The 16748-nt window shown below is 33.6% G+C and overlaps 2 protein-coding genes across 5 annotated transcripts in view; both read right to left on the reverse strand.

Moving 5' to 3' along the window:
* Positions 1-1097: 1097 nt before the first annotated feature.
* On the reverse strand, positions 1098-6339 carry LOC121259833 (E3 ubiquitin-protein ligase At1g63170-like). Of its 2 annotated transcripts, none has more exons than XM_041161626.1 (5): positions 6179-6319; positions 4255-4913; positions 2309-2434; positions 1931-2222; positions 1098-1482 (listed from the first exon to the last, which is right to left on the reverse strand). In XM_041161626.1, the coding sequence occupies exons 2-5, from the start codon at positions 4869-4871 to the stop codon at positions 1318-1320; spliced, it is 1200 nt and encodes a 399-aa protein (XP_041017560.1). In that variant the 5' UTR covers positions 4872-4913; positions 6179-6319; the 3' UTR covers positions 1098-1317. The 2 variants fall into 2 exon arrangements, with proteins under 2 accessions (XP_041017560.1, XP_041017550.1); XM_041161616.1 differs by having other exon boundaries at positions 1099-1482; positions 4255-5134; positions 6179-6339.
* A 5229-nt stretch (positions 6340-11568) lies between these two features.
* The window catches only part of LOC121259281 (cyclin-A2-4-like), a 36991-nt gene continuing 31811 nt past the window's right edge, over positions 11569-16748 (reverse strand). For all 3 annotated transcript variants that reach the window (XM_041160817.1, XM_041160831.1, XM_041160824.1), the window contains one exon: positions 11569-11581. The gene's annotated coding sequence lies outside the window, so the exon portion shown is untranslated. The remainder of the gene's footprint in view (positions 11582-16748) is intronic.

Here is a 16748-nt window from a genome sequence, read left to right on the forward strand (position 1 = left end):
ACCTTTCATAGTTGTCTAATGCTGCAGGATAATTTGCTTCTGTTTCCAGATGCATGCAGAAACAATGTATGAAGGATCAAATGGTTAATTCTAACATTTCGATTAGAGCATTTGTAACGACATGAAAATAGCGCACATTTCATTGCCTTATAAAGCTTGGAGAAAGAACCAAGCCCTTCAAGGTCAAGGCCACAAGGATTGTAATGGTTTAGTAATTATAGTATACATATCTTTAGTGCATATGAAAATCTTCAATCAATGAGTGCAGGACGTGCTGCACCTATCAAGGGACAAACTAAATGCCCCGCATTTTCTACAAAACTAGGGTTTTACAATGAGAGAAAAGCAGGAAGATGGCAGGCTAAGCAACTCGCTAAACCCTTTTGAGTTCTGTGTTGGAACCCTAAGGCTGGAAGAGGAACACGAAGTGAACCCTAAGGCTGGAAGAGGAACACGAAGTGAAGAACTGTCGAAGTAATGTGAACTGGAAGCTTGCGGAACTGATGAAGGGCTGGAACTCAAAACGGCAGCGCATGGGTTGATCTCAAATGCACCGTTTGGGTTGTGTGGGAAAAACGCACCGTTTAGATAAAAGGGATAAATACACTAGTTTTGATTATTTATTGCTTTTGTAGTACGCACCATTTAGATGAACTGAAACGGTGTGTTTTATTACTGTCTTTTATTATGTAGTGAACTATGGTCAGTTTAGCTAAAGTTCTGGGAGGTTGTTATTGAGTGGGTATTTGAGTGAGGAACGAAGTATAGTGGAGCAGCTTTTGAGTATTTTGGAATTTGATAGTTTGTAACGGAGGTGGGGTCCCTCGAAGAACCCGTAGCTATGAGTCAGCGGCTCTTCTGAGCCTTTTATCATACACCTTCCGTGCATTCTCATTTCCTCTCCATACGGCATCCATTTGCAATACCTTACATCCCTCATTACAACCAAACAACAAAGAATCAATTCCTTACATTTCTCTGGAAGTAGTTTCATTCATTACAGTCGTTGAGTAGAATTACAGAGCTTTACAAGTAGGTTCTTAACATTCTGTATGTTATAGATATGGCTCGCTGACAAACTTGCTCGCAGAACTCAAAAGGGTAGCGAGTTGCTTAGCCTTAACTAATTCTGGGGTAGAAACCACCTAGCTCGCAGCTGCTCTGGCTACCAAAATGGAATTTGGCAAGGGCTTTCGCATACGGTGTGACATTTTAACAACTGGAGTTTTAAGATTTGAACCATCATAACACAAAGCCCCCCACCTATGGCTGAACCCTTTCCGTCCTCTTCACTCTAGCGCTGGATGAAGTCTTAGGCTAAGATGAGGCGACAATGCACTCACCAACCTCACTTTTACAAAGGGGACATAATGCATTGATCTTTAACCATTTGTCAACGCACTCAACGTGAAAGACATGAGCGCAGGGCAGCTCCCTCAGCTCATCATCATCCACATATTTGGCCAAGCATATACAACAAAGCTGCACAAGGTAGAGAGGAAAAGGTTTTGCATTAATTAAAAAAAAAACAATAAAATAATGGATTATGTAGATAACCTTGAATTACTGGAACATCAAGTACATAACGAATATCAGCTTGAAAAAATTGAATTTTTTTTTGTGTTTTGTTTGGAAGTTTGAAAAAGTTGTAATGATCAGCAATTGCAAATTCACCCCTTAGGATTTGAGATGAGATGATGTTTGTGTTTAAGTGTCAACTATTGCTAAAGAAAGGCAAGCTGATATGCAAATTCTGCTAGTTGCACAAAAAGGAGTTCAAAATTCTTAATGTCTAAGAACAGTTGGGCAGAATTTTCACAAGTTTTGTGTAATCTGATTGTAACAGCCACTTTCAATTTAAATTCAGTTGCCAGTAACTCAGTTTCAAACAATGGATTAAGACACCACAAGAACCCAATATCAAACTTACTGCATCCTCTCCTGATATGTCCCGTTCCTTGTCTGTTCCCAAGGCCAAGACCCCACCCTCATTCGCTCCTGTGTTGATTTCCTGATCCTCAACATTGCCTTTTTTCTTCAACTTGAACTTGTAGGTCGGCAGAGCATTTATAGATTCTGAGGTTGCTCCTCTAGTCTGAGAAAGATCCTCACGAATGCCCAAAACAGAAATTATGCAAGGCAAGCAGCAACAAATCGTTGCACATAGTATGAAAGGCATGGCATATCCAATACAGCTGAAGGTAAGAAACACTATACATAATCTGCAGGCAAGACAAGAAACAGTTAGGTAGCTCAACTAGGAAAATCCCCCTAAAAATAAATCAGTAAAATGTCATTAAACTGGTACCTATACAACTTGGGAGCATCAGAGGGTGAAGAGTGACCTCCAAATATCCACACATTGCCCACAACAAACCAGACTGCAAAAAAGCAATCTAAGGCCATCTTGAAATGGTCCACCAATCCATTGAGTCTGCAAATCGGTAACCAAATCCTTCACTTTGTCACGCCAGATAATGAGTATGAAACAGAAGAGCTTTTGTTTTGTTTTGTTTTTCCTTTTGGTGGGGGTGTGTTAAAGTTGGGGAAGGGAAAATACAAAAACTTCTATCTTTTTATATCGACTACTTGATTGTACACATTACAGTAAACAACAGAAAATCTACACAAGTTGCTGATTTTGCTCTTGAAACTACTTGTTTAGACACAAATTCTGTTAAGAGTGCTACTGATTCCACAGCAGTAATCCACACTTGAGAAAGTCAACTTTGCCAATATATTCTAAGAGGAATAATGGGTAAGCACAAAGCAATATTACATGAAAACCTTGAGTTTTTACTGGTATCCTTCTATGCCTTGGTTGTATATGACATGCGCACACATGTTCGTGCACGCACACGGGGCATGAGACTGGACAAGGCTTTCATTCAGAAGCATGGAAATTGGCTTAATATCCTATACTAAAGGACTACAAGCCAAAGCAATTCCTTTCACATTTGATATATTTAATGATATCACAATAAATTTAGACGGCCACATGATAACACATTTACAAGAAAGTTTGCAACAAAGTTCAACAGTTGTTTTAAGACTCATACTGAGTTACTCTTGTTGATTGTCTATACATAACACATATCTTTGATAACCAGGAACCATGCAAACACAACATGTCCTTTACCCAGTCAAACTTTGTCCCCGTTCCACATCACATGGATCAGGTAAACATTGACTTTTTACCAATAAGACGGGGCCCCTAAAAATTGTTTGCACCCAAGGGTTTAAACCTTTGACTTGGGGTATGCTACCAAAATTCCAAATGGAACATTATACTCCCCTAGGTTCAGAGACTTGTTTGAACTGTTCTAGTCTATCAACCATTCTTTGGTATTGTATTATAGTAAGCGGGATTTGATTGAAGAAAACATACTTCAACAATTGCAATGAACACTGCCACCACTACCACAGCTATCACCATTTCATTTTCACAATAGCACCACTGCCAACCACCAATCCATGAAAACAGAGATGCTGCGGCACCGCCAGTTACCACTTTAAAACCAATTTGTCAGTTGCTGCCACTATGACCACCACACTGCTGCCAAGTGTCAACAACACTGCTCTGTGCATATGCTTAGTGTCTGCTAATTGTCTAGTACTGATGACTATGGAAGGATAATCTAAAAATAAAGCATTCATCCAAATGCGTTGTTACATAACATTTAGATTAACTTGGAAAATTCTGCATCAATGCCAAATTTTTATTATGCTGCTCAAACTATCACCAAAATAGGTCATGAGTATTGATATAACATGCCATCTTTAGGGTAAAAAAAATAAAGACTTTTGCGTTACTATAAGACTCATCTAACAAAAGGCACTTCAAAATTAAGATATTTAACATGTCAAACCTCATTCAAAGTTCAAAATGTTTGTGCTCATCACCCTAAACTATTGTAGTCACTACAAAACAATAACTAACAAGGAAAAACTATTAAATGAAATGAGAGAATGAGAATCAACAGTTTTGTAAATTCATACTGACTTTAAGGGACCATAAATTTTCATAACAAACCTTAACTTCATTAATTAAAATGTACTCATATTCTTTAGTTGCTAAGTACAGGGCATAGCGGCAAGATCATGATGGCTATAATGAAAGCTTGGTCTGGACAATATTGCAAAACACGGACTAAACAACATATGATAAGTAGGAATATGGACATCTATTTGCAAAACAAACAAGCATTACTGGATATTTGAATGCTAAACGAACAATAAAAAATGCAGAGATACCGTGTACTTAAGGTTCCACTTTGGTTGTTCCTTGATAAATTCTCTGAGGTCTGGATATTTTCCTCATCTAGAGATTGAGTGACAGAGATAGCAGTATAAGATGTAGGTTCTGGAGTATTGGTATGAGAAGAGCCTTGAAGTTGATGTGATTGAGTAGAATCTTGGTCAGTTCCCTGGTTGCGGTAACGATAACGCCAGTAAAGAATAGGAAGTGTTGCAACACAGCCGAAGGCATAACCCACAACCCATGCAAACAATGGAGTTTGTGGATTTTCATTTCTTGACAACGACAAAACAACGATGGATGCTATAATTTGACTCACAGTGACAACTAACTCAACAGAAATCCATAGCCCAGAATTCAATGGGCTCCTACGGCGACGACCATAGCCATCACCTCTTCTCCTGAATGAGGAAGTCCTAAAGTTTAATCTATTTGATGAAGACAGAGATGTTTGATAAGTGGGGACTTGTGTGCTATTGGATGGTCTATCTTCATGCTGAGTTGAATCCATTCTGGCTGGCTGTTCGTCATGAGAGGAGCTTGATGAGGCATCATCATTTCTAGATACGTCAATTATGTGCTGATGAATGTTATGGCTTTCCATCCGCTCCATCAGCAAAGGGTATTGGTCAGTTTGAGCGTTTCGATTTCTTTCCTGAGAGGTAACATCCATCTAAGTCAGGTGGTCAGCTTAGAAGGCAAGAAAGCATAAATCCCTAATAATGAACCTTCCAACTTTCTGCACCTCTTCCCCAAATCTCTTTATGAACAAACAAAAACTTGTCTAAAATGCTGAATGGCTTGCAACAAGATCCCAGTAACACTTGGCATGACAAGTTCTAAAACATTCAACTGTCATTCTGATTAATATGCAGGCTGCCATGGAATAAGAACCATAATCAATTTCTTTACTCAACAAGTTACAAAACCGAGTTTCAATTCCAGAGACATTGTCAAAGAAGAAATGCAACATCCAAAAGTTGTAAGACATGTAATAAAAGCTTACTCAAAATGACTGATAGTATAATCAGACAAAAGGGCAGAAACATGTTTCACGCGATATTTTTTACATATTTACAAATACGTATTAGCAGACTACTCTCTACAACTTTGTGAACATCAGTACAAAAAAATAAATAAAACAAAATAAAATAATTAACTCTTAATAATCAATTATACCAAGATAGATGGTCAATAATAGCAAGATTTTTACGAATAGATTAAAGCAGGCAGGCGAAAAAAATATACATTGATAAAAGAGAAGAAAAACATAGCCACCAAAATTTGGGGTGGTTATAAAGTTCAGAATGCATCACGTTTTCATCTAAATCTAGATCCTTGCAAGAATAATACTAATCAGCACACAATAGCCCCAGATGACAGAGACCCGCTGACTGAAAACCCAAATTCACAGCATCTACAACCAATATATAAAGCTCAGAAATAAAACCCATAAATCAAACCTTCCTTGTACAGATAATTTGGGGTGGTTATAAAGTTCAGAATGCATCACGTTTTCATCTAAATCTAGATCCTTGCAAGAATAATACTAATCAGCACACAATAGCCCCAGATGACAGAGACCCGCTGACTGAAAACCGAAATTCACAGCATATACGACCAATATATAAAGCTCAGAAATAAAACCCCTAAATCAAACCTTCCTTGTACAGATAATTTGTAACATATTGGACCGACTTATGAGAAATCATTAACTTTTACCGATCAAAACAGAATTGGACTGATTTATGAGAAATCACTAATAATTTAAACTAAAAATAAAATTAGCATAAATTAGAAATAAAATAAAACCCGAAACCATCAAAGATTGGTACATTAAATCCGTACCAGCTTCTAACAAATGACAATATTTAGCGGGAGAATATAAAGAAACTAATCAGATAAGCTTTCGGAGCTCACTTTCCTTCCTGGTGAAATGTGATTTTCTCGAGAAAAATATAGCGTCAGCTTTCGTGCTCCATTGATAACGTAAACTCTTTTCCGCGAGAGAAAGATACAGAGATAGAGGGTGGGAGTGGGACACTGGTAGAGTCAGGGAGAAGGTTGAAAACAGGCGTGTTGTCTCAAGCAAGCGGTAAATTGGACCGTTGGATTATAGAGAGTGACATCGAAATCGTAGGGTCATTCTCGATTGGGAAGACGTATTTGGGCCGTCTGATAATTTTGAGCAGTTGACCCACTTCATACTTCATAGTTTTTTTTTTTTTTTAATCCAATGTTTAGATGTTTTTTTTTTTTTTTTTTCCCTCTAATAAGCTAATGGTTGGGTTTAAAAAAAATATATAAACATTATAAAGTTCTTTAAAATGCTCTAGATTGAAAAATCCAGCCATTCTTAATAGAAGAGGAAATATGAGGTGGTTTTAAATGAAAGATAAAAATTGAAAAAAATATTGTTAGAATATTATTTTTTAATATTATTATTGTTTTAAGATTTGAAAAAATTAAATTATTTATTATATTTTGTGTGAAAATTTAAAAAAATTATAATAATGAAATGAGATAAAATATTTTTTAAATTCAAACAGGGCCTATTCTTGCATTCAAGAGTTTCTTTTTTGTGATTGAATAGAAATTTAAATTTACTATGTTATTTGAAAACATATTATTTTTAACTTGTAACCAAATTGCACTTTCTTCTTCTTGGTTTTGTAACTAAATTTGAGTTTGAGCTTTTGTTCCATAGGTAGTTTGGAGGGATGTGTTCACGAAGGAATGAAATGATTGTTTAGATACTTAGAATATTTCAATATATCTATAAATAGTAGTGAAATGATTTGAGTTAAAATACTTTATTGAATTTTGAAAGATAGAAGAGAAAAAGTTGAATAAAAAATTATAAAACTAATAAATTGTTCAAATATTATTTTTTAATATTATTTTTATTTTAAAATTTGAGAAAAGTATTTCTTGTGTTTTGTTTGGAAATTTAAAAAAGTTATGATGATTAGATGAAAAAGTTAAAAATTTGATATTAAAAGTGTTTTATGTTTTAGTAGAGCTGTAAATGAACCAGTCTATTTGATAGCCCACTCGCTACTTGCCCATAAAAGCATATACCTGTTCAATTAGTAAATGACACATATCTAACAAAATTCAACTCGATTAGGCTAAGGCTCGTTAAGGCCAACTCACTTATGTTTGAGTCGACTCGATTAAAACTCATTCATATATTGATAAATATATATCTACACCTATGTATATATACATATTTATGTATTAGCTAATAATATAAGAATAACACTTTTATAATTAAATATATAATATTTAACCTAATTAATTATGTCTATATATTGAATATATTTCATGATTATATTTTATAATTTATACAATAATTTGTCGATAAGATTTAATAATTTCATATACTAGTATGTGTGAACTATATATAAAATAGATATATGTTATCATATTATGTGTATATATTAATAATTTGTGTAGGCATATAATATATTTATTATGGATAAATGTCAACTAGTTAGATATTAATTATTTATAAATTTTGAAAATCTTATTATTCAATAGATGTTTTACTTGTTAGTTGTACAAAATCAATATTATATTTTTTATTTTATTTTATCTAATTTATTAATTATTAAATCTTATTCAAAAAATAAAAAAATAAACAATTCGAGCCGAACTCGAGTTAAAAATTTAGCTTACTGAGTCGAGCTCAAATAAAAAATAAATAAAAATTTCAAACTCGAGTATTTTGAGTTGAGCTAAGTTTGGCAAGCTAAAGACCAGCTTGGCTTGACTCGATTACAGCCCTATGTTTTAGTACTACTTGGGAAGAAAATATTAATACATGATAAAACTTGAAAACAATTGTGTTGTCAAACGGATCCGAAATCATTCTGTATTATATATACATATATTTGGGAACTTGCCCTGTTTTGATAGTGAAAATGTTTCATTTCATTTCATCTCATCTCATCTCATCTCATCATTACAATTTTTTTAAATTTTCACACAAAACATAATAAACTATTTAATTTTTTCAAATCTTAAAATAATAATAATATTAAAAATAATATTTTATTCAACTTTCAACTTTCATATAAAATTGTCTCAATCAAGCTATAAAAAACGCACCTTAGTTAATCCCTTGTTCAATCTCATGCGTGTTTGCTACGAAACAACGTTTTCCATCCGATAAAAGAAGGCGACACCCATGACCCATAGGATTTTGAGAAAAGTCTCCTTTTCTATAGTTAAGTCAAGTCAATGCTCAATAAGAGAGAATTATCTTAGAATATTGGAAATTAATATGTTGAGACTTGAGGGGATAGCACACATTTGTTGTGTAAATTAAAATATAGAGTAATATTGCGCAAGTGTCACACAATTACTTTAAAAAAAAAATAAGGTTCATTATTAAAAAATTAGTTTTCTTTCATGTTGATCTTATATTTACTCACTTTTTTCAAAGAGATTACACGGCACTTACTAACTCCACTGCTGCAAATATCATTTCTCTGAAACATAAGTTATATGGACTAGATTTTTTTGCATATTCTTTTACAAGAATGATCTCTGTAACGATACCTTGCCTTTCAACTTGTCACTATTTTACTAAACAACATCTAGCCTAGGGTTGCGCAATCGGATCCAGATTCGGGAACATTCAGATCTGAATCCGACATTTTAAAATCGGGCAGATATCCACTAGGATAAATCCGGCATAAACCCGGATAGGTATCGGATATTCGGTTTAATACAGTCTGTTTTTTTACTTCTTTTTTTCTAAATTATTGTTTTAGCACTTTCTAAACGGTTTTTTTTATCACTTTCTTTTAGCACTTTTTGAAAGGCTTCTTTTTTTAAAAAAATTAAAAAAAAAGGAAAGAAAAAAAAAAGACATCTTTTAAACACTTTAAAAGCCTTTTAAAAAAAAAAAAAAAAACTTTTTAACACTTTTTAAAGGGCTTTTCTTAATAGGCCATTATGTTTATTATCTTTTATAGGCATTTTTTATATAATGAATATCTTTATAGGCATTTTAAACTTTTTATTGACCATTCAATTTTTTATAAAACAAACTAATTAATAATAAACATCAACACATACAATACACTGCATATTACATTGTTGTTTACATCATAATGCAAAATATCAATTTACAAACAAAATAAATAATAATACATCACAACAATATCAAGATGTAACACTCAATGCTATGACTATCTGCCTCTAATATAAACAAAGATAGAAATATTTCTATCTCTTAATATTTCCAAAGAGTCATATTGTTGTTGTTCATCTTCTTTACTGTCTCCATCCAAATTGGTCAATGGTGCCAAAACTATTCTGAAAATAGATTTAGTAAATAATAAACTACTAAAAATTGATAAAGATAAAGTACTAAAAACAGATTTAGAAACAAATGCTTTACCTAGTTGTGGAGATGGAGAAATGGGGAAACAATGGCAGCACAATAAGCTTGACTATTCTGTCCTTTTTAATCCACCAAAGACAAAGCACTTCAGGACATATTCAAACATATTAGTTGATGGGAAAAGAATATACTGATGCTCAATTTATGATCAGCAGCTTGACAAATAATTACCAACATGCAGATATATTAATAGAACATATGTTTTAGTAGCTTGACAAAACTACTAAAACTCTCATCAACAAGCTAGATATATATATTGCTCATTAAACAAAAATACAACAAGAAACATAAAGAACAAATAATTTTAAATAGTTACAAAATGCATGTTAAAAAGCAAGATAATATAGGCACTAGCAATAGCTTATTCATCTTTATCTTCATCTTCATATTTGCATAATATGTCTTTAAATTCATCTACATTGACTTATGTATCTCTAAATTTTTACATAGCTATTCACTCTTCAAATATTATTTTTAATGTTTTTTTCTCTCTCCTACACATTAAAATCAACTTTGTAGAATTTATATTAAGATGATTTTGATATATGAAATTTGAATTAAGTTGATGATACAAAATGTTTTTTTAGCATATATTAATATTTATTGATAAAATTGGTCATTTTGATATATGAAATTGGTAATATTTAGATATATGAAATTTGTATTTGTGAGCACATGGTGCTAATTGTAAAATATATAAAAATTATAATTATAAGAAAAAAAATAAAAATAATAATATTTTATTATTATTTGGTTAAAAAATGCATAATCCAATGTGGAAGTTTTTCTTGATATGCAAAATCAATCTTCAAAATATGTGATTTTGAATATGCATATAGAGAAACCAATACTAGTGCTACATCTTGTACTTTAGTCTTTAAACAAAGCAAAACATTTAGTAATACATCTTCTACTTCAAACAAAACATTATTCAAATACAAGCTCATGGACACAACATCCCTTCCACATAATCGGTTCATAGGGTAAAAAGTTTATGCCCTCTTTTAGTCAAAAGCATATATATAGTTTATTCACACACACAAACACAAAAATCCAAATCTAGGCAAACTGCATCTGGATTAAAACACAAAAACTCATATCTGGGCAAATTGCATCTAGATTTAAACACAAACACAAAAACTCATATTCACATTTAAAACTCTAAAAGATTATTGAGGAATAGAGAGGACAGAATAAACAACCAAGAACAGATTCAAATCATTAGCTATCTCAATGAGTCCTATATGAAAGAGATCTGCAAGAACTTCAAAACCAAGATAAAAACATTTCGCACAAAACACACATCGGACTGGGTTTCCATAAACTACACCAAATCTATAATAAGAAATTTCAAAAACCCCATAAAACATTCAAATCTAGAATGGAAACCAAGATTCACAAACCAAATGGATATGGACAAACAAAAACGTAAATCCAGATCTAATCTATCCAACCAAATGGTGAAGCCAAGTTGGGCAGATCTGCGAGAAGCTGCTTATAAGAAAAGATATGGGTTAATAGAGGCTCCTTGTGCTTACTCCGCTTCTATAACAGGACACGAAGTGGAGACCAAGGAGAGCGAGAGAGATTGAATCTCAAAGTTTTGCCTTTGTCTAGGGGGGGACCGCGACGATAGGTTTCATTGAGGGATGCTAGGGTTTGAGAGAGAGAGACTGAAATGAAGTTAGGGCCTAGGAATTCTGTGGGTTGAAGTTTTGAAGGAAATTGAAATGCTGATAGCATGATGCACAAAATGAAATGCGAACTGTTTCTTTAAAATGTAACTGGTTATGGATATCCGGTTATATAACCGGATCCATAATCAATTCTGGATCCATAACTAGATATCTTACCCCCTGATTAATCCAGATTTTCAAGTTCTGAATCGGATCAAGTAAAAATCCAACCTGATTGCCCACCCTAATCTAGCTATGTCCATTGGCTTGATATTCCTTGAAGCACAACCTTAGCATTTATTAACCTACCAATGACTTATCCTATTGGGTCAGGGGTTGTGACTTGTGAGGCTACTAGGACCTATTAGTTGACGAGGGCGAGAAATATTAGGAGAGGCGCTAGGGCTGGACGCGATGTTAATAAGGGAGTTACACCCTTCAATGCACTTGGACAGGTATGCCATCTAACAAGAGAAAAATAGAATTGGCTGCAGGTAAAAATCCATACACCTCCTGCCCCCCCCCCCCCCCCCCCCCCCCCCGCCTTCAAGACCAAGGTCTGATTATCATCCTCCCCATCTCTCTCTCCCTTCAAGTCATCGCACTCGATTATCTCTCTTAAGCTCGAAACTCTCTTTCTCACCCCTTAGTCGCTCTCCCTCTCTTTCTCCTCAGTCAATCTCCGTCGGCCAGTTGCTCCGTAAGTAAGCTTAATATATGTCGCTTTCAAATAGAAAAAAAATCAGTTGTGAATTTGATATATTTTAGGTCGAGTGTGAATCTAGCGTATTTTAGAGGCTGATTTTGTAAATTTGGTGTATTTTAGGCCGATTGCAGATTGCTCTGTAGGCAGGCATGGTATAAATCTAGTGCATTTGTTGTGAATATAGGGAAATATTGGGCTTGATATAGGGATAGAGGAAGCATTTTTTCCCCTTCAATGTCTTTTTTTTTTTTTTTTTTTTTTTTTTGGTTTACCAATTATCAATCGAACAATTTATAATAATATATAATGATTTTTTTCCAGGAGTTTAAGAATTTTTGAAGATTCTACTGTTGGATAATCATTCGGGAAGAAGAACTTCTAGTCAGTTCAATGTTCTAACATGGAAAGAATTTTATTTTTATTTTTATTTTTTTGAAAAACGTGGAAAGAAATTATGGACCGGTTGGAGTGGAGAGCTAGGTGGTTGAGAAATTATTTTCTCTAATCGATTCTATTGTAAATAACGCAAATCTCCTACGTGTCTTTTTTTTTATTGGAGGGTGAAAAATACACACCACATCCAATTTGAAGTTTTTTTTTTCCCGAATATTATTTCTTGTAAAAAAAGTTAATAAACTGACGTAAGTATGCCATATTTATTTTATAATTAAAATAATTTTATAATTTAATATATATCGTACACAAACTTCTTCTCATAGAATCATCTTGTGCGCCAAATATTTTAGTTTTTATTATGTTATACTTTATTTATTATTAAGATGTCTTTTGTATTCGAATATGAGTTGAGATGAGTTGTGAATAGTAGTGAAATTTATAAGTTAAAATTGATAAATAATAATAAATAGTAGTGAGATAAATTAAAATGAATTACGAATACAAGCCGGACACGTGGTTGTGAAATATGTTTTGTGATTATCATTACTTATTCTTGTAAAGTATAAAAATATATTATTAAGAAATATGTTGAGCTAATATGTTGGGCCTTGCCTTTCTTAATATATTATTAAGAAATATCGTTGGGCTATGTCTTCGTTGTACCAAATAGGCAAATATGGCATGGTCATATTCATCAATATATTACATATATTTATTCTTTTTCTTTACTTATGGGTGACCTTTGATCTCCTTTCTTTTTTCTTTTTAAGATATATTTTTTTTCTTATAAGTAAATTGTATCAATTTAAAAAGCTTAAGATATATTTATATACGGTAAAGTGCAAAAAACAAAAAAAAGAGGGATCCATTATTAAAAATTTAATTTTTTCATATGAATTTCATATTTACTCACTTTTTTTAAAATAAGTATACAGAACTTGCATACTCTATGACTATAAATATCATTTCTCATAATTTTCTCCCACACAATGAGGATACGTCAATGATAAAAGAAAATATATTTAGAAAAGATTAAACTCATCTCAGATGTTTAATCATTGCTTGAGATATATATCCAAAAGTAGTAGCTTCAATCCTATCTAGCTTAATTTCTTGAAGTTGTGCGCTGATTATCAAAATACCTATCTTCTACCCGACCTAGATCTAGCAAATTTTTGGATGTAGACCCAAATCCTTTGCAAGTCTCATACAAAAGACATTAGATCGTGGACGTTTGAAGTAGTAGTTGGCAACAAAACCATGGTCGCTTCAAATGGTTGAAAAACTTGAGCAGACCATTGGATATAACAAAGCATGATATGTATAAGCAAAAACAGAAATGAATCATTAGGCGTATGAATAACGTGAGACTTCTATCCAATCATGAAATGTCATACCGGTACGTAGTATATCGAGTGCTTCTATTGTATCCAAACTCTCAGCCCGGCCCGGCTTTCCCCCCAAGTCATACGTACGGGTACGTGGTATATCAATCCAATCGAAAATAATAAGGTTATTACCTTCCTATTATCTTTATTATTCTTTTTATTTAATTTTTTTAATTTATTATTTTACTTAATAATTAAAGAAGTGACTATTAGTTAATTTTTTTAATGATTAAAGATATTAAAAAAATACTTAAAAAAAAAAAAAAACTTCCAAAGATATATAATAGGATGATAACCCTATCACTACTATATATATATATATATATATATATATATATATATATATATATATATATAGACACACACACACACACATACTCCTTACTTGATACTCGTCAATTAGAAAGTGGATCAAATTAAAGCAAAGAAATTTTCTGAATTTTTAAACCATATTTGACGCCCAAAAAACAAATGATGGTCTTATTATGTTTTTCCATGCTTTTAAAACGCACGCATTTGCCGAGTAATTTATGATTCTGATATATATTATGATCATTCTGTTTTCATGCGCATGATAAACTTTTATTACACTGTTTTCACTTGGAAGATCAAAGAGACAAAAATAAATAACTGCATATTAATGTCGAAACCGGCCTTTATATATATATATATGTCATATTTGACATATCTTGTACGACCTTAAGAATATTTTGAAATAGAACAATTGTCTAGCAAGTGCATATTATATAAGAGAGCAAAAATTCTTAAAGAATGTGAGTTGAGATTGAGTGATTGTAATCTCTTCTAGTTAATAAGATTTCTGCAGCTTTGTGGACGTAGGCAATTTGGCAAATCACGTATATTGTACATCGTGTTCTTAATTGTATTGTTTTTATTTTATTTGTCATCATTGGTGTGTGTTTTTATTAAGAAAACACCTTCCAAAATAGATGACAGTAAGATTAAGTCAATGGATGACAGCAAGCTCGATTCCATTCCATGATTTGAGAAATTGTGTTCATTCACTTCTTTCCATTTATGTAAAGATTGTAATTATAGCTATACGCTAGTCTTTCCTATAATTATGCCAATTCCTGTAATTACTCTAGGATACAAGTTTTATAATTTTTATAGCATCTATAAACTACTATATATATACAATTCATCTCGACAACAATTGCACGAGAGTTTCCATCCCGTGAGTATTGTTTTATGGTAATCAGAGCCAAATCGTGACCTCTGTCCTTTTTCTTTTCAAGCTCGATCCCATGGCCTCACCCAATACTCTTACTAACCCTGCAAGCATCCATAGTCTGGTTACAGTCAAGCTCTCCAAAGATAACTATCTCCTTTGGAAAACACAAATCATCCCCTTGCGTGACCAATGTTTGTTTGGATATGTTGATAGAACCATATCTTCCCCCCCCCCCCCCCCACCAACCATATCCAACCCCGATACAGCCACCTCCACCTCTGCCCCCACAGAAATTCTTAACCCAAAATTCAACTCCTGGTATGACCAAGACCAGGTTGTTCTCAGTACGTTGGTATCCTCACTGTCCGAGAGCATCTTGGCTCAGATGGTAGGTCTCTCAACTTCTAGAGAAATATGGGTTTCCCTTGAGAAAATGTTCTCCTCCATCTCTTCGGCTCGAGCAATTCAAACTTGCCAATTCTTGGCTCTCACCAAGAAAGGAAATATGTCTATCTCTGACTATTTCTAGAAAATGAAGTCATACCTCGACACCCTTGCTACCATTGACAGCCCCTACAAAGTCATGAGTTCACTGCCTACTTTCTTGGAGGCCTCGAAACATCATATGATGCCATTTTGATTTCCATTTCAATTCAAGTCAACAAAATGACTTCCGAAGAGATGTTTAACCATCTTCTCAGCTTTGAGTTACTCCTAGAGCAACATCAATCTACTCTTGACACCATAGAAAGTTCGGTGAATGTGGCCACCCGAAATGATCAACCCAATCGTTGTGGAAAATCCTAACAAAACCAACGTTCATCACAACCTCAACAATCCTACAACAATCCCAACTCCAGAAGCAAAGGTTGTGGTGGACGTGGGCGAGGAAGTTCACATCAGAGTAACCCATCCAACCCGAGATCCTCTTGCCAAGTGTGTGGCAAAACTGGTCACACTGCCATACAGTGTTACTATCGCTTCGATCATGCATACCAAGGTGCCCTCCAACCATGACAGCATACATGACCTTGCCCTCATCAACTTCGAACACAAACTGGTATCCTGATACTGGCTCAACGAATCATCTCAAAAATGATTTACAGAACCTCAACTTACACTCGGAGCCATACCATGGAGGTGAGCAAATCCACGTCGGCGATGGGGCAGGTTTGCCTATAAAGAATATTGGCTCAGCCACTATATCAACTCCTACTCACTTTTTCACTTTATCTCAATTATTACATGTAATACAGATTAAAAAGAATTTGATATCTGTGAGTCAATTTACAAGTAAAAATAATGTATATATTGAGTTTCACCCATCTAAACTTTTGGTGAAAGAAGGAACCACAAGGAGAATTCTAATGCGCAGCAAAACTAAAGACGACCTCTACTCTTTCCCTCCATCAACTAACCAACAACATCTCACCAATCCTTTATCTCTCAACGTGCTCCTCTTGATATCTGGCATTGTTAGATGGGCCATCCATCTTATCAAATTGTTGGGCAACTCGTCTCCAAGTTCTCTCTACTACTCTCATCAAATAAAACAGTGGGTGTGTGTTCTACTTGTCAACAAGGAAAGAGTCATCGTCTTCTATTTTCTAATTCAAAGTCTATTTCCCATTCTCCTCTTGAATTAATTTTCTCTGATATTTGGGGTATATCCTCTATTATGTCAACCAATAGAAATAAATATTATGTCTCATT

This window comes from Juglans microcarpa x Juglans regia, chromosome 1D (assembly GCF_004785595.1).
Source record: "Juglans microcarpa x Juglans regia isolate MS1-56 chromosome 1D, Jm3101_v1.0, whole genome shotgun sequence".
Taxonomy (NCBI): domain Eukaryota; kingdom Viridiplantae; phylum Streptophyta; class Magnoliopsida; order Fagales; family Juglandaceae; genus Juglans; species Juglans microcarpa x Juglans regia.

Coding starts and splice junctions, on each gene's coding strand:
- LOC121259833 (XM_041161616.1), bottom strand. CDS start 4,931: ATGGATGTTACCTCTCAGGAAAGAAATCGAAACGCTCAAACTGACCAA. Junction 2,435..4,254: donor AGTGGAACCTTAAGTACACG/GTATCTCTGCAT, acceptor ACCGATTTGCAG/ACTCAATGGATTGGTGGACC. Junction 2,223..2,308: donor GATGCTCCCAAGTTGTATAG/GTACCAGTTTAA, acceptor TCTTGCCTGCAG/ATTATGTATAGTGTTTCTTA.